The sequence below is a fragment of the Heterodontus francisci genome, chromosome 37 (assembly GCF_036365525.1).
Source record: "Heterodontus francisci isolate sHetFra1 chromosome 37, sHetFra1.hap1, whole genome shotgun sequence".
NCBI classification, from domain to species: domain Eukaryota; kingdom Metazoa; phylum Chordata; class Chondrichthyes; order Heterodontiformes; family Heterodontidae; genus Heterodontus; species Heterodontus francisci.
Genome location: NC_090407.1, coordinates 47,512,466 through 47,530,637, shown reverse-complemented (window position 1 = coordinate 47,530,637; position 18,172 = coordinate 47,512,466). Strand labels below are relative to the sequence as shown.

The window sequence follows — 18,172 nt, the reverse complement described above, 5'->3', positions numbered from 1 at the left end:
GGAATTGTTGGGGTAGATTGGAGAATTAAAAAAAAATTCATTCTTGGATTGTGGGCATCACTGCAAGGCCAGTATTTATTGCCCATCCCTAATTTCCCTTGAGGAGGTGGTGGTGAGCTACCTTTATGGTAACTCAGTGGCTTGTTAAACGATTTCAGAGGGCAGTTAACTGTCAACCATATATGTTGTGGGTCTGACCATGTGTAGGTCAGACCAAGTAAGGACAGCAGCTTTCCTACCCTAAAGGAAGGACATTAGTGAAGCAGATGGGCTTTTATAATAATCCAGTATTGCACGGTCAACATTTCAGATGCCAGCTTTTAATTCCTTATCTATTTAATTATCTGAATTTAAATTTCCCAGATTCTATGGTGGTATTTGAACTCATGTCTTTGTCTTATTAATCCAGCTCTCTGGGTTACTATGCTCTAATATAACCACAATGGTACCATTCCCAATTCCTGGGCAGAATGAGGATTTGTTGCAACACAGTGGAGAATTCTAGAGGCAGAGTGAGAATTGTGACAGATCGGAATTATTGTGACAGAGTGGGAATTCTTGGGATGAGTGGGGAATTGTTGGGGCAGAGTGGGAATTGTTGGGGATAGAGTAGGAATTGTTGGGGATAGACTGGGAATTCCAGGGGACAAAGTGGGGAATTATTGGGATAGAGTGGGAATTGTTGGGACACAGTGTCCTTTCCACTCCACTCTGTTCAGTAGTTCAATCTGATCTAGGCATTCACTTTCCGACCATGCACTGTAGTTAGTTACAAGGTTTTCAAAGTGTTACAGAGCAGTTTTACCATTGAAACAGGTCATTCAGCCCAACAGATCAATGCCAGTGTTTCCTCTCCACTGGGGCCTCTTCCCACCCTTCTTCACTTAAGTCCATCAATAAATCCTTCTACTCAAGTGCATAACAAACATCCCCTTAAATGTTTCTATGCTATTCATCTCATCTATTCTTTGTGGTAGTGAGTTCGACATTCTCACCGTTGTCTGGGCAAATTCATTTCTCCCACCTGGCTATACCTTCCACCACTTGCCCCACCTAGATCTTTGCAGTGACAAAGGGGCTCTTAACACCAAATCGTACCTTGTTCTGTCCACTTACTCCTCTGGCGCATTCTCCTCCTTTGTTTCACCCCTCTTAGCTCTCATAAAAATCCTCGTCATCTCACCAAGTACCATGCCAATTTTCGCACTGAGATAGCTTCACTACTTTGCTCCTTTTGCCTCTGCAATGAGTGACGTGTCATCCTTGGTGATTTCAATCTCCATCTCAATTGATCATGTTCTCTCTCCTCTGAGTTCACTGAACTCCAATCCTTGCTTATTGCTCCCTCATGTAAACTCCCCGACCCGTATTCACAGTCGCTCCGTTGACCTTGCTGTCTCACACAGCCTTGCTACTCCCATAATATCAATCACAGTAAGGCCATCTCTGAGCACTTCCTTGTATCGCTCACCCATATCCCACTTCACCCCCCAACCCTAGTTCCTTCTGTGTTCTTAGCTGGAAAAAAACTCTCCCCCAATTCATTTCAAATTGCACTTTCAAAATCCATCTGTCTGGCCTGTGGCCTTCTGGTCACCATGACAGTCTGCAGCTACCGATCTGCTCAAGCATACCCTCACCTCTGCCTCTGATGTCCTCGTCCCCATTAGTCTCTCTCACCCTGGCCATTCCCCCAGTGTGGCCCTCATCTCTACTCCCTTATGTCCAAGAGACACAGACCTGAAAGGCATGGTGGACAACTGGTTGATCCATTCACAGCCAAATCTGGTTTGATCCCGAAAGCACAATTGGGCCCTGCTCTCATTTATGAAAACTGCTTACTATTCCAGGAGCATCTTGGAATGCAAAGGTAAGCCCTGGCATCTCTGCTCGACTGCAAATGATCTTCTTAAACCCCTTTCCCCTGTCTCCTCCACCGTCACCTCCAACAACATGTGCGAGGAGCTCATGGATTCTTTTTTCACTTAGATTGAGACCATCAGATCAACTGTCGCTGCCACTTCCCTCCCTTCCCCTGGCCCATGGGTAAACGTTCTCTAAGACGCCCCCTTGCCCTAGCACTGAACTGACATTTTTCTCTAGTTTCTCTCCTTTTTCCCCCTCATTCCCTCTCTGAGCTCATCTTATCCATAAGAGCCACACCCTGAACTCTGAATCCTATTCCCTGAAATCTGCTGACCACCCAACTTCCCTACCTGATTCTAATGTTAACGGGTCGCCTTCCTCAGGTTCTGTCACCCTCTCCTTCAAATCTGTCATTACAACTCCTCTCCTCAAAAAACAAACACTTGACTTTGCAAGCTACCACCACATCTCTAACCTCCCTTTCCTCTCCAAAGTCCTTGAATATGCTGTTGCCTCCCAAATCCATGCCCATCGTTCCCAGAACTCCACATTTGAATCCCTCCAATCAAGTTTCTGCCCTGCCCCAGTATCGAAATGGCTCTTATTAAAGCCACAAATGACATTCTATGTGACTGTGACAACAGGAAACCATGCGCCCTTAGCCTGGTCAACCAGTCTGTAGCTTTTGACACAGTGTTGATCTCACCATCCTACTGGTTATAGTCCAGAAAGCCAGTTGGTGAAGGATGGAACTGGAGCCAATCTTGACACACTTCTATTAGCATTTATTTACAGATTTACACATTAAAAGCATGCACCTCCTAACCCAAAAACCATAGTTTCAGTCTGTGTCTATAGAGGCACAAGTGAATCTCAGTTAATGCCCATCACCTGCATACAATTAAACACAATTAATGAACAATTAACAGATTCCCTTCTCTCTCTTTAAATAAAAAGATTTTACATGCATGACCAAAATTTCAAAACAAATTAATGCAAAAACCTCCATATTCTGTACAAACATTGCATTAGGAGACACCCCTCCTCCAGGACCCCTAGCAATTTCTTCATACATGCATTTTGTTTCGTAAAGCAATCAGCAGTTGATGACTTGCATAGTCCCCATTTAATTTTAGAAATTTCCTTTCCTCCAGCACCTTTTCACACTCATACTTTTTGTAGAATGTGTATTATCCTGCAATGAATGATTATCTACATAACATTCATCTTCTTTGGCCTCCTTGTCTCGAGAGACAATGGGTAAGCGCCTGGAGGTGGTTAGTGGTGTGTGGAGCAGCGCCTGGAGTGGCTATAAAGACCAATTCTAGAGTGACAGGCTCTTCCACAGGTGCTGCAGAAAAATTTGTTTGTCGGGGCTGTTACACAGTTGGCTCTCCCCTTGCGCCTCCGTCTTTTTTCCTGCCAACTGCTAAGTCTCTTCGACTCAATGGGTATACTATCTTCAGTATGCCCCTTGTACAGAATCTTAACATTTTTAACGATTAGAATCCCATATCCGCTGTCTCCACAAGATCCAGTGTTTCAGCAACGAAAGTACTTTATTATTAATGTTCTTAGCTTCTCAAGCAGAAGGATAATATTTCTGATTTTCATCCATAAGAAATATTATGAAACCAGCTACACTAGGATACACCCATCAAAAAGATTAGCATGTGAAGTTTCGCTAAAAATGTTTAGTTTAGTGATACAGCACTGAAACAGGCCCTTCGGCCCACCGAGTCTGTGCCGACCATCAACCACCCATTTTATATTAATCCGACACTAATCCCATATTCCTACCACATCCCCACCTGTCCCTATATTTCCCTACCACCTACCTATACAAGGGGCAATTGCTAATGGCCAATTAACCTATCAACCTGCAAGTCTTTGGCATGTGGGAGAAAACCGGAGCACCCGGAGGAAACCCACGCAGACACAGGGAGAACTTGCAAACTCCACACAGGCAGTACCCAGAATTGAACCTGGGTCGCTGGAGCTGTGAGGCTGCAGTGCTAACCACTGCGCCACTGTGCCGCCCCAGTTCTTTTTAGTTCCATGTTCTTTGGGTCACCTAAGGATGGGAACTTAAGTATGTATTTCTCAGATATAATTTCTTAATTAGAATTAGAATTAGAACATTAGAACATTACAGCGGAGTACAGGCCCTTCGGCCCTCGATGTTGCGCCGACCTGTGAAACCATCTGACCTACACTATTCCATTTTCATCCATATGCCTATCCAATGACCACTTAAATGCCCTTAAAGTTGGCGAGTCTACTACTGCTGCAGGCAGGGCGTTTCACGCCCCTACTACTCTCTGAGTAAAGAAACTACCTCTAACATCTGTCCTATATCTATCACCCCTCAACTTAAAGCTATGTCCCCTCGTGTTTGCCATCACCATCCGAGGAAAAGGACTCTCACTATCCACCCTATCTAACCCTCTGATTATCTTATATGTCTCTATTAAGTCACCTCTCCTCCTCCTTCTCTCTAACGAAAACAACCTCAAGTCCCTCAGCCTTTCCTCGTAAGACCTTCCCTCCATACCAGGCAACATCCTAGTAAATCTCCTCTGCACCCTTTCCAAAGCTTCCACATCCTTCCTATAATGCAGTGACCAGAACTGCACGCAATACTCCAGGTGCGGTCTCACCAGAGTTTTGTACAGCTGCAGCATGACCTCGTGGCTCCGAAACTCGATCCCCCTACTAATAAAAGCTAACACACCATATGCCTTCTTAACAGCCCTATTAACCTGGGTAGCAACTTTCAGGGATTTATGTACCTGGACACCAAGATCTCTCTGTTCATCTACACTACCAAGAATCTTCCCATTAACCCAGTACTCTGCATTCCTGTTACTCCTTCCAAAGTGAATCACCTCACACTTTTCAGCATTAAACTCCATTTGCCAGCTCTCAGCCCAGCTCTGCAGCCTATCTATGTCCCTCTGTACCCTACAACATCCTTCGGCACTATCCACAACTCCACCGACATTAGTGCCATCCGCAAATTTACTAACCCACCCTTCTACACCCTCTTCCAGGTCATTTATAAAAATGACAAACAGCAGTGGCCCCAAAACAGATCCTTGCGGTACACCACTAGTAACTAAACTCCAGGATGAACATTTGCCATCAACCACCACCCTCTGTCTTCTTTCAGCTAGCCAATTTCTGATCCAAAGCTCTAAATCACCTTCAACCCCATACTTCCATATTTTCTTCAATAGCCTACCATGGGGAACCTTATCAAATGCCTTACTGAAATCCATATACACCACATCCACTGCTTTACCCTCATCCACCTGTTTGGTCACCTTCTCGAAAAACTCAATAAGGTTTGTGAGGCACGACCTACCCTTCACAAAACCGTGCTGACTATCGCTAATGACCTTATTCTTTTCAAGATGATTATAAATCCTGTCTCTTATAACCTTTTCCAACATTTTACCCACAACCGAAGTAAGGCTCACAGGTCTATAATTACCAGGGCTGTCTCTACTCCCCTTCTTGAACAAGGGGACAACATTTGCCATCCTCAAATCTTCCGGCACTATTCCTGTCGACAATGACGACATAAAGATCAAGGACAAAGGCTCTGCAATCTCCTCCCTAGCTTCCCAGAGAATCCTAGGATAAATCCCATCTGGCCCAGGGGGCTTATCTATTTTCACACTTTCCAAAATTGCTAACACCTCCTCCTTGTGAACCTCAATCCCATCTAGCCTAGTAGTCTGTATCTCAGTAATCTCCTTGACAACATTTTCTTTCTCTACTGTAAATACTGACGAAAAATATTCATTTAACGCTTCCCGTATCTCCTCTGATTCCACACACAACTTCCCACTACTATCCTTGATTGGCCCTAATCTAACTCTAGTCATTCTTTTATTCCTGATATACCTATAGAAAGCCTTAGGGTTTTCCCTGATCCTATCCGCCAATGACTTCTCGTGTCCTCTCCTTGCTCTTCTTAGCTCTCCCTTTAGATCCTTCCTGGCTAGCTTGTAACTCTCAAGCGTCCTAACTGAGCCTTCACGTCTCATCCTAACATAAGCCTTCTTCTTCCTCTTGACAAGCGCTTCAACTTCTTTAGTAAACCACGGCTCCCTCTCTCGACAACTTCCTCCCTGCCTGACAGGTACATACTTATCAAGGACACGCAGTAGCTGCTCCTTGAATAAGCTCCACATTTCGATTGTGCCCATCCCCTGTAGTTTCCTTCCCCATCCTACGCATCCTAAATCTTGCCTAATCGCATCATAATTTTCTTTCCCCCAGCTATAATGTTTTATTTGCCCTTAAAACTTTCTTGACTTTAGGTATTTCATCGCAGTATTCAACACATTAAAACTAGCATCTGGTCTAGTCTTAATGCCCAACCAGTTCATCTGACCAACCCAGCCTCACAAATACTCTGTCTTTTCTTTAGCCATAACATCATCTTTCTGTGAGGACCTACTATGATGAACAGGGATGGAAGTTACACTCTGCAAATCAGAGTGTTGATTCAAAGTTATTCCAGATGCTTAATTTTTAAAAATTCTTTCATGGGATGTGTGTGTCGCTGGCAATGCGACCATTTGTTGCCCGTCCCAAATTGCCCTTGAGAAGAATATCACAGAATCACAGAATCACAGAATAATACAGTGCAGAAGAGGCCCTTCGGCCCATCGAGTCTGCACCGATGCATTAAAACACCTGACCTTCCACCTAATCCCATTTGCCAGCACTTGGCCCATAGCCTTGAATGTTATGACGTACCAAGTGCTCATCCAGGTACTTTTTAAAGGATGTGAGGCAACCCGCCTCTACCACCCTCCCAGGCAGGGCATTCCAGACCGTCACCACCCTCTGGGTAAAAAAGTTCTTCCTCAAATCCCCCTTAAACCTCCTGCCCCTCACCTTAAACTTGTGTCCCCTCGTAACTGACCCTTCAACTAAGGGGAACAGCTGCTCCCTATCCACCCTGTCTATGCCCCTCATAATCTTGTACACCTCGATCAGGTCACCCCTCAGTCTTCTCTGCTCCAGTGAAAACAACCCAAGCCTATCCAACCTCTCTTCATAGCTTAAATGTTCCATCCCAGGCAACATCCTGGTGAATCGCCTCTGCACCCCCTCCAATGCAATCACATCCTTCCTATAATGTGGCGACCAGAATTGCACACAGTACTCCAGCAGTGGCCTTACCAAAGTTCTGTACAACTCCAACATGACCTCCCTGCTTTTGTAATCTATGCCTCGATTGATAAAGGCAAGTGTCCCATATGCCTTTTTCACCACCCTATTACCCTGCCCTTCTGCCTTCAGAGATCTATGGACAAACACGCCAAGGTCCCTTTGTTCCTCGGAACTTCCCAGTATCAGGCCATTCATTGAATACTTCCGTGTCACATTACTCCTTCCAGAGTGTATCACCTCACACCTTTCAGCGTTAAATTCCGTCTGCCACTTATCTGCCCATTTGACCATCCCGTCTATATCTTCCTGTAACCTAATACACACCACCTCACTGTTAACCACTCGGCCAATCTTTGTGTCATCCACGAACTTACTGATCCTACCCCCACATAGTTATCTATGTCGTTTATATAAATGACAAACAATAGGGGACCCAGCACAGATCCCTGTGGTACATCACTGGAAACTGGCTTCCAGTCAATAAAACAGCCGTCTGTCATCACTCTTTGTCTCCAACAGAGAAGCCAATTTTGAATCCACCTTATCAAGTTACCTTGTATCCCATGTGCATTTGCTTTCTTGATAAGTCTCCCATATGGGACCTTGTCAAAGGCTTTGCTGAAATCCATGTAAACTACATCAACTGCACCACCCTCATCTACACACCTGGTCACATGCTCAAAAAAATCAATCAAATGTGTTTGGCATGACCTCCCTCTGTCAAAGCCATGCTGACTATTCCTAGTCAAATTTTGCCTCTCCAACTGGTGGTAGATTCTCTCCTTCAGAATTTTCTCCAATAGTTTCCCCACCACTGACGTGAGACTCACTGGTCTGTAGTTCCCTGGCTTATCTCGACAACCTTTCTTAAATAGTGGGAGCACATTAGCTGTTCTCTAGTCCTCTGGCATCTCCCCCGTGGCCAAAGAATTAAAAATTTGGGTCAGAGCCCCTGCAATCTCACCCTCGCCTCCCACAGCATCCTGGGACACAAATCGTCCGGACCTGGAGATTTGCCAACTTTTAAGCCTTCCAAAAGCTCCAATACCTTGTCACTCCCTATGACAATTTTCTCAAGAACCTCACAGTCTCTCTCTCTAAGTTCCATATCTACATCCTCTTTCTCTTGGGTGAAGACAGATGTGAAGTATTCGTTCAACACCCTACCAATGTCCTCTGGCTGCACCCACAAATTTCCCCCTTGGTCCCTAATGGGTCCTACTCTTTCCCTGGTTATCCTCTTCCCATTGATATATTTATAGAATATCTTGGGATTTTCCTTACTTTTACTAGCCAGAGCTTTCTCATATCCCCTCTTTGCTCTTCTAATTGCTTACTTAAGCTCCATCCTACACTTTCTGTACTCCACTAATGCTTCTGTTGATTTGCTCTCCTTGTATTTGCGAAAAGCCTCTCTTTTCCTTCTCATCGTACCCTGAATGTTTCTGGTCATCCATGGTTCTCTGGGCTTGTTGCTCCTACCTATTACCCTAGAGGGAACATGTTGGGCCTGTACCCTTCCCATTTCCTTTTTGAATGCCCCCCACTGCTCTTCTGTAGATTTCCCGACAAGTAACTCTTTCCAGTCTACCTTGGCCAGATCCTGCCTTATTTTACTAAAATTCGCTCTCCCCCAATCAAAAACCTTTTCTGGCAACTTGTCTATTTCTTTCTCCATAACAAGCTTAAATTGTACCATGTTGTGGTCGCTATCACCAAAATGCACCCCCAACCAACACATCAACCACCTGTCCGGCTTCATTCCCCAGAATTAGCTCCAGCTCTGCACCCTCCCTTGTTGAATCCTCTACATATTGAGAGAAAAAGTTCTCCTGTATACTTTTTAAGAACTCCACTCCATCTAAGCCCTTAACATGATGACTATCCCAATTAATGTTGGGAAATTTGAAATCACCTAATATAATTGCCCTATTATTTTTACACACCTCTGCAAATTTATCACATATTTGCTCCTCAATTTCCCGCTGACTATCTGGGGGTCTAAAATAAACACCTAGCAATGTGGCTGGCCCTTTTTTATTCCTAAACTCTACCCATAAAGCTTCATTTGATGCCCCCTCCAAGATATCATCTCTCCTTACTGCAGTAACTGACTCCTTAACTAATATTGCAATGCCCCCTCCTCTTTTGCCCCCTCCTCTGTCTCGCCTGAAGATTCTATATTCCGGGATATTGAGCTGCCAATCCTGCCCCTCCCTCAACCATGTCTCTGTGATGGCTACTATATCACAATTCCACGTGTCAATCATTGCCCTTAACTCATCTGTTTTACCTGCAATACTCCTGGCATTAAAGTAGAGGCCTTCCATCCTGGTCTTACTCCCTTGAAACTTACTTCCGCTGTATTCCCTCTGACTTGTTTGCTTTCCTGTGTTTAGCTGTGTCCCTATTCTGCTAGGAGTCTGCATCCCCTCCCCCTGCCAAATTAGTTTAAACTCCTCCCAACAGCACTAGCAAACCCGCCAGCAAGGATGTTAGTCCCCCTCTGGTTCAGATGTAGACCGTCCTGCTTGTACAGGTCCCACCTTCCCCAGAAGCGGTCCCAGTGGTCCAGGAATCTAAAACCCTCCTTCCTGCACCAACTTTTAAGCCACGTATTCATCTGTGCTATTCTCCTATTTCTATACTCGCTAGCACGTGGCACTGGGAGTAATCCAGAGATTACAACCCGAGAGGTCCTGCTTTTTAGTCTACTGCCTAACTTCCTGAATTCTTGATGCAAGACCTCATCCCTCTTTCTACCTATGTCATTGGTACCAACATGTACCATGACCTCTGCCTTATCCCCCTCCCCCTTCAGGATGCCCTGCAGCCGTTCAGTGGCATCCCGGACCCTGGCACCAGGGAGGCAACACACCATCCTGGAGTCACGTTGACGGCCACAGTAGCACCTATCTGTTCCCCTGACTATAGAATCCCCTATTACTATTGCTCTTCCTCTCTTTCCCCCTTCCTGTGCAGACAGGCTGCTTGCGGTGCCAGAAGCTTGGCTCTGTCCGCATTCCCTGGAGGAACCAGCCTCATGAGCCTCCAAAATGGAATACCGATTTGCAAGCGGGACCCTAGGGGACTCCTGAACTACCTGCCTGATTCTCTTGGACTGCCTGATGGTCACCCATTCCCTTCCTTCCTCAAGTCCCTTCAGCTGCGGAATGTCTAAACCAATATATTTAAAAGCTCTACAAGCCTGACTCCCAACTTTAAATTCTACCCAAATCTTATTAATGACAAATTTCGAAAATTATGCTGTACCACACCACAAGTCATAGAAACAGAAAACTAGGAACAGGAGTAGGTCATTTGGCCCTTTGAGCCTGCTCTGCCATTCAATCCAATTATGGCTGATCATCCAAACTCAGTAACCTGTTCCCGCTTTCTCCCCGTATCCCTTGATCCCTTTAGCCCTTAGAATTATATCTAACTCTTTCTTGAACATATTTAACGATTTGGCCTCAACTGCTTTCCGTGGTAGAGAATTCCACCGGTTCACCATTCTCTGGGTGAAGAAATCTCTCCTCATCTTAGTCCTGAATGGCTTACCCCTTATCTTTAGACTGTGACCCCTGGTTCTGGACTCCCCCACCATCGGGAACATCCTTCCTGCATCTAGTCTGTCCAGTCCTGTTAGAATTTTGTAGGTTTCTGTGAGATCCCCTCTCATTCTTCTAAACTCTAGCGAATACAAGCCTAATCGACCCAATCTCTCGTCATACTTCAGTCCTGCCATCCCAGGAATCATTCTAGTGAACCTTCGCTGCACTCCCTCCATAGCAAGAACACCCTTCCTCAGATAAGGAGAACAAAACTGAAAAAGACCCGTTTATTCCTACTCTTTGTTTCCTGTCTGCCAACCAGTTCTCTATCCATGTAACTTACTCCCAATCCTATGTTCTTTAATCTTTCACGCTAATCTCCTTTGTGGGACCTTATCGAAAGCCTTCTGAAAGTCCAAATACACCACATCCACTGGTTCTCCCATATCTATTCTGCTAGTTACATCCTCAAAAAATTCCAGTAGATTTGTCAAGCATGATTTCTCTTTCATAAATCCATGTTGACTTTGTCCGATCCTGTTATTGTTTTCCAAGTGCTCTGCTATTACATCTTTTATAATGGACTCTAGCATTTTTTCCATTACTGATGTCAGGCTAACCAGTCTATAATTCCCCGTTTTCTCTTGATCTCCTTTTTTAAATAGTGGGGTTACATTAGCTACCCTCCAATCCGTTCCAGAGTCTATAGAATTTTGAAAAATGACCAGCAATGCATCTACTATTTCTAGGGCCACTTCCTTAAGTACTCTGGGATGTAGATTATCAGGCCCTGGGGATTTATAGGCCTTTATTCCCATCAATTTCCCCAAAACCATTTCCCTACTAATACTGATTTCATACAGTTGCTCCTTCTCACTAGATCCTATGTTCCCCAACATTTCTGGGAGGTAATTTGTGTCCTCCTTTGTGAAGACAGAACCAAAGTATGTACTTAATTGGTCTGCCATTTCTTTATTCCCCATTATAAATTCCCCGTTTCTGACTGTAAGGGACCCACATTTGTCTTCACTAATCTTTTTCTCTTCACATATCTATAGAAGCTTTTACAGTCAGTTTTTATGTTCTCTGCAAGCTTACTTTCATACTCTATTTTCCCCTTCTTAATCAATCCCTTTGTCCTCCTTTGCTGAGTTCCAAACTGCTCCCAATCCTCAGGTTTGCTGCTTGTTCTGGCCATTTTATATTTCTCCTCCTTGGATCTAATACTATGCCTAATTTCTTTTGTAAGCCACGGTTGAGCCATCCCTCCTGTTTTATTTTTGCGCCAGACATGAATGAACAATTGTTGTAATTCATCCATGTGTTCTTTAAATGCTATCCATTGCCTATCCACTGTCAACCCTTTAAGTAAAGTTCCCCAACCTATCATAGCCAACTTGCACCTCATACCTTTATAGTTTCCTTTATTTAGATTCAGGACCCTAGTCTCGGAATCAATTCTCTCACTCTCCATCTAAATGAAGAATTCCAACATGTTATGGTCACTCTTCCCCAAGGGACCCCACACAACAAGATTGTTAACGAATCCTTTCTCATTACACGATACCCAGTCTAGGATGGCCTGTTCTCTGGTTGGTTCCTCAACATATCGGTCCAAAAAATCATCACGTACACACTCCAGGAATTCCTCCTCGACAGTATTATTGCTAATTTGGTTTCTGCAATCAGCACTGCATCATGAATTTGCCTGAAAGTTATCCTTTATGATACCAATAAAAAATTGTGGGAGCTGCTTTTAATTGAATAGATCTCACCAGAAAATACCACACCCTGGAAGCATCATTCAGGCCATAGACTCACTTGTTTAGTTTTCATAGTTTTCCTTCTATATCTCTTTGAGCAGTTTCAGAAACACTTCTCTCTAAAAAGTATCACCCTGCGGAAATGCAGCTTTTATGTTGATTGATATATACTCCCATGATTATGTGGCTGAAAGGGCTAAACAGACTTTCAAGGTTACTTTTCCAGCTGTGGGAGAGTCTATTCTAACATCGGTATCACCCAGTCCCTCTTCAAAACCCCTTGCAACTAACCTCGCTTTAGCTTTAGAAGTCCCATCTGCAAGGACTTTTTCAGTAAAAAACCACCAATGCTACAAGACTGGCTACTGAATCACAGAATTGTCACAGCACAGAGGAGGCCATTCAGTCCATCGTGTCTGAGCTGGCTCTCTGAATGAGGAATTTACCTAATGTGATTCCCCCACCATCTCCCCATCACCCTGCACATTCTTCCTTCTCAGATCACAATTTAATTCCCTTTTGAATGCCTTGGTTGAACCTGCCTCCACCACACTGTTAAGTAATGCATTCCAGACCTTAACCACTCGCTGCGTGAAAAAGTTTTTCCTTATGTGGCTTTTGCTTCTTTTGCCAATTACTTTAAGTCTGTGCCCTCTCCTTCTCAATCCTTTCACAAGTGGTAACAGTTTCTCTCTATCTACTCTGTCCAAACCCCTCATGATTTTGAATACCTCTGTCAAATTACCTCTCAGCGTTCTCTTCTCCAAGGAAAAGAGTCCCAACTTCTCCAACCTGTCTTCATAATGTAAGCTCAAGGAACAGCACCTTATCTTTCAACTGGGCAATTTACAACCTTCTGGACTCAACATTGAGTTCAATAACTTTAGATCCTAACCTCTGCCCCCATTTTTCCATATTTCTTTCACTCGTTCGTCTAACCAGCAACACTCGCCCCCTCCATTTCTTTCTCAATCCCTTTACTTTGAATTTGGGCAGCTGCTATCCTGCCATTTACATAAAAATAAAAAGCAAAATACTGCAGATGCTGAAAACCGGAAATAAAAACAGAAAGTGCTGGAAATACTCAGCAGTTCAGGCAGTCTCTGTGGAGAGAAAAGCAAAGTTAATGTTTCAGGTCTGTGACCTTTCATCAGAACTGGCAAAGGTTAGAAATGTAATAGGTTTTAAGTAAGTGAAGTGAGGGGAGGGGGAAAGAGAACAAAACAGACAGTGTGTGATAGGGCAGAGGGCAGCAGAGATTAACTGACAAGGAGGTCATGGGGTAAAGGGAGTGTGCTAATGGTGTGATGAAAGACAAAGGCTGGGATTTCACCCTTGGTGGATGGGAGCTGTTCACCGACTGAAAAATCGGCAGCGAACCCGCTTCCGCCTGGCCTGGGGATCCGACCTACATTTTGCGGTCCCCGGCCTCTAATTGTTCTGAGGCAGGACGTCCACCCGCTTGAGGCAGGAAGTCCCACCTAATAGAGCTGCCGGCCAATCACCAGGTTGGCAACTCTCTGTCCCAGCAGCACCACCGGGAGCGATGGCCACTGCTGGGACTGCAGCCCAGCTTCAAGACGCAGATGCTTAAAATCTGAAATAAAACCAAAAAGTGCTGGAAATACGCAGAAGGTCTGGCAGCATCCGTGGAGAGAGAAGCAAAGTTAATGTTTCAGGTCAGTGACCTTTCATCAGTTCTGACCCGAAACGTTAACTTTGCTTCTCTCAAGGTGAAGTTGTTGGGAGCCTGGAACCAAGGTAGATTTTTGTTGCCTCATCAGAGGTGATCGATCAGGCCCCAGCGAGACAAGGGTGGTTGATTGGGGGGGCGGGGCCTGTTGGGGGTGGCTGGGGCAGCTCTCTGTTGGGCACAGGGTGCCCGATCATGAGGGCGCTACCCAGGCCATCAGAGAGCCACCTGCTTTTAACAGACATCTTTTCTTGGTCCTGAGCCGCCCATTTGACATGGGTAAAATCCCCGTGGTGGCGGGCAGAGGCCCTTAAGTGGCCACTTAGGGGCCTTGATTGGCCTGGGGCAGGAGTATCACTTTACGCAGGGTGGTAGCAGCGGGAGTGGGTCGGGAAGGGCCCCCTGAGCCTCCCGCTCCATTTTACGCCCCCCTGCCGCCTTCCCGCTCTTGGTGGGGGTGAGGGGGTGTAAAATTCTGGCCAAAGCATTAGTGTCTTCATGACAGAATAATGAACAGCTTTGTCCAAAAGCACAAACATGAAAAACCACGTTTTAGGTAGGCACATGGTGAGGACAATGAGAAAACAAAAAATGAAATAATAATAAATAAGGGCCAGTCATACTCTGAAATTATTGCGCTCAATGTTCAGTCCGGCAGGCTGTAGTGTGCCTAATCGGTAAATGAGATGCTGTACCTCGAGCTTGCGTTGATGTTCACTGGAACACTGCAGCAATCCCAGGACAGAGATGTGAGCATGAGAGCAGGGGGGAGTGTTGAAATAGCGAGCAATCGTCAGGTCGTGATCAGGCCAGTCAGTCTAACCTCGGTATTGTGCAAATTATTGGAATCAATTCTGAGAGACAGGATAAACCGTCACTTAGCAAGGCACAGGTTAATCAAGGATAGTGAGCATAGATTTGTTAAGGGTAGGTTGTGTCTGACTAACTTGATTGAATTTGATTGATGAGGGTAGTGAAGTTGATGTGGTGCACATGGATTTTAGCAAGGCTCTTGACAAGGTCCCATATGGCAAACTGGATAAAAAATAAAATCCCATGGGATCCAGGGGAGTGCAGCAAGCGGGATACAAAATTGGCTCAGTGGCAGGAAACAAAGGGTAATTGTTGACGGGTGTTTTGGTGACTGGAAGGCTGTTGCCAGTGGGGTTCTGCAGGGCTCAGTACTCGGTCCCTTGCTTTTTGTGGTATATATTAACGATTTGAACGTAAATGTAGGAGGAACGATCAAGAAATTTGCGGACGACACAAAAATTGGTCACGTGGTTAATAGCGAGGAGGATAGCTGCAGACTGCAAGAAGACATCAATGGATTGGTCAGGTGGGCAGAAAAGTGGCAAATGGAATTCAACTCAGAGAAGTGTGAGGTGATGCATTTGGGGTGGTCAAAAAAGGCAAAGTATGTCCCTCACTGTTCCTTCACTTCAGTCACCATTAAAGGACGTTTTTGTCAATTTAAAGCTTTCTTCATCACGCTGATCAATCCTGGGGGTCCTGGAGCTGGTGGGGTGGCCCACACTCCTGGGGTCTACCTGCTTTTCCTCTGTCATAAGCCTGGGCCATGCCTGCCTTCTCCTGTTTGCTAGATTTTCTATGATTCTCTGGTAACCTCTGGATGCATCATTTGTTTCTTTGCTTGTCCCATTACCATCCTTTACTATTATCCCTTTGTTGTCATTTAATCACTGCTGCCTGCCATCCTACCACAGAGCTTCCTTTTTTTCTTGTCCTGCTCCCTTTCCCTGGCTCTGCACTTGTTCAAAAGCTATTAAATCTCTAACATGCTTCAATTCTGACAAAAGGTCATCGACCTGAAACATTGGGCTGAATTTAACTAGCCCTCTCGGAACAAGTAGGGAGTAAGGCCGAGGACAGCCGTCCCACCCAGAGGGCAATCGGGACCCACTGCCGGTGACATTTATCCAGTGCTGGGGAGCGGTGGGGGGCGGGGTGGATGGGGGGTGGGGGTGGGGGGAAGAGGGCAGTAGGGGCCTCTGCCACGTGGGGAGGCCACTCAGTAAAACCAGGCAGCCTCCTTGTGAACTTTGGAATGGGGGTCCTTCCTGCTTGGGCAACCTGGAGCCCAGGGGCAAAGCCCGCCTCTGTGCCAACACCCACACCCTCCCTCCTGCCCTCAACACCCACCCACCCCACCACCCCTCACTGGGGCCATACAAGGAGGCCCCAGCTAACCCACCCCACTGATCTGCAGCTGGGGCTCCATGGCTGCTCCGGGTCCCGGACTCCAGCAGTACCAGCAGTGGCCATTGTTCCAGGTGCTACTGGGACTGCTGAGTCGGCGGCCCTCTGATTGGCCAGCAACTCTTGGGCTGGGGTCATGTCCTTTAAAGGGGATGGTGTCCCTGACAGCGGGCAGTTAATTGCCTGTTCACCAGTGAATTCGGCAGGGGTCCAACAAAGGGTCTCGATGGGGTCACCATGCCGAGACCCAAGCTGCTGCAATAAAATCCATTAACCCATTAACTCCAATTTTCTCTCTACAAATGCTGCCTGACATACTGAGTGTTTTCAGCATTTTCTGTTTTATTTCTAATCAATACTGAGTTGCAATTGCAACTCAAATAGGTTACACCTTATTTTAATCTGACAAAATACAGGAAATATTACCCCTACATTTTAAAAAAACCATATTAAATAACTGTGACCAGATAGATACCTGCACCAATGACCTGTTCAATCTTCACACTGGATATGTCAATCTCTTTGGCAAATTCCCTCACAGCCTCATTAGGATCTTCATAGGTGAACGGATCGATATAGATCTTCATACCAGGTGTCACTGCACAGAGAAAATTGATCTGTAAGAATGCTCCAAGGTGAACAATTAGATATTACAGCTGCCAGGAACTCTGACATATTGAAAATTAGCTATGTGCAATATCAGAACTGTTGCTAAACAAATGAATAAACCTCCAGAACCAAAATATGAATTCAAAAGTTATTCAGTCAGGTCAATTTCAACTCAATGTTTGTTACAAGACATGCGGCAACATGTAGCTGGAAGTATAAACAGAAAAGCAGAATATTTTTTAAATGGGGAGTGCCTGGGAAATGTTGGTATTCAGAGCAACCTGGGTGTCCTTGTACATGAACCACAGGGCATTGACATGGAGGTACAGAAAGCAATTAGGAAAGCAATTGGTATGTTAGCTTTCCCACAAAGGGATTGGAGTATAAGAGTGAAGAATTCTTACTGCAAATATATAGGGCATTGGTGAGACCACACCTGGTGTACTGTCTGCAGTTTTGGTCTCTTAAATAAGAAAGGGTGTACTTGCCATGGAGGGAGTGCAATGAAGGGGTTCACTGGACTAATTCTTGGGATGACAGGATAGTCTTACAAAGCAAGTTTGAGTAGACCACGTCTACATTCTGTAGAATTTAGAAGAATGAGAGGTAATCTCATTGAGACATATAAAACTCCTAAGGGGCTTGTAGGGTCGATGCTGGGAGGAATCTAGAACTGGGAGTCACAGATTCAGAATAAGAGGTCGGCCATTTAGGACTGAGATGAGGAGATATTTCTTCACTCAAAGGGTTGTGGATTTTTGGAATTCTCTACCGCAGAGAGCTGTGGTTGCTCAGTCATTGAGTACATTCAAGACAGATGTTGATAGATTGTTGGATACTAAGGGGATTCTGGGGATAGTGCAGGAAAGTGGAGTTGAGACAGATCATCAGCCATGATCCTATTGAATAGCGCAAACAGAATACATCACACTGTAGAATGAAGTGAATTGGACAGCAATTTTCAGACTTCACACGTGCATTTAAATGCAGAAACAGGAAGTTGCTGTCAGATTTGCCCTGCACCTCCACAAACTTCATTTTAACAATATCATGCCAAGAGTTTCAGCATTCATATACATGAAGGGCATCAGGTTACAGAACTTGATACCTACTAAATTTGTGTTATGAAGATGCTTCCATTGTTAATATTTTAAAGGACTTGTGTGTAAAAGAGCATGGAGAATATGTGAGGAGATACTGGACTTGTTTTTTTTTTAAAAGGGTCACTGGACGGACACTTGGGACATTGTTTAAAAAACAGACACTTACTGGAA

At 45.0% G+C, this 18,172-nt stretch overlaps 1 protein-coding gene across 1 annotated transcript in view; it reads right to left on the bottom strand.

Moving 5' to 3' along the window:
- The window catches only part of LOC137352036 (ephrin type-B receptor 2), a 937,948-nt gene that overhangs the window by 109,877 nt on the left and 809,899 nt on the right, over positions 1 to 18,172 (bottom strand). The window contains exon 10 of the mRNA XM_068017009.1: positions 16,765 to 16,887. Coding sequence (XP_067873110.1) covers positions 16,765 to 16,887 — 123 coding nt within the window. The remainder of the gene's footprint in view (positions 1 to 16,764; positions 16,888 to 18,172) is intronic.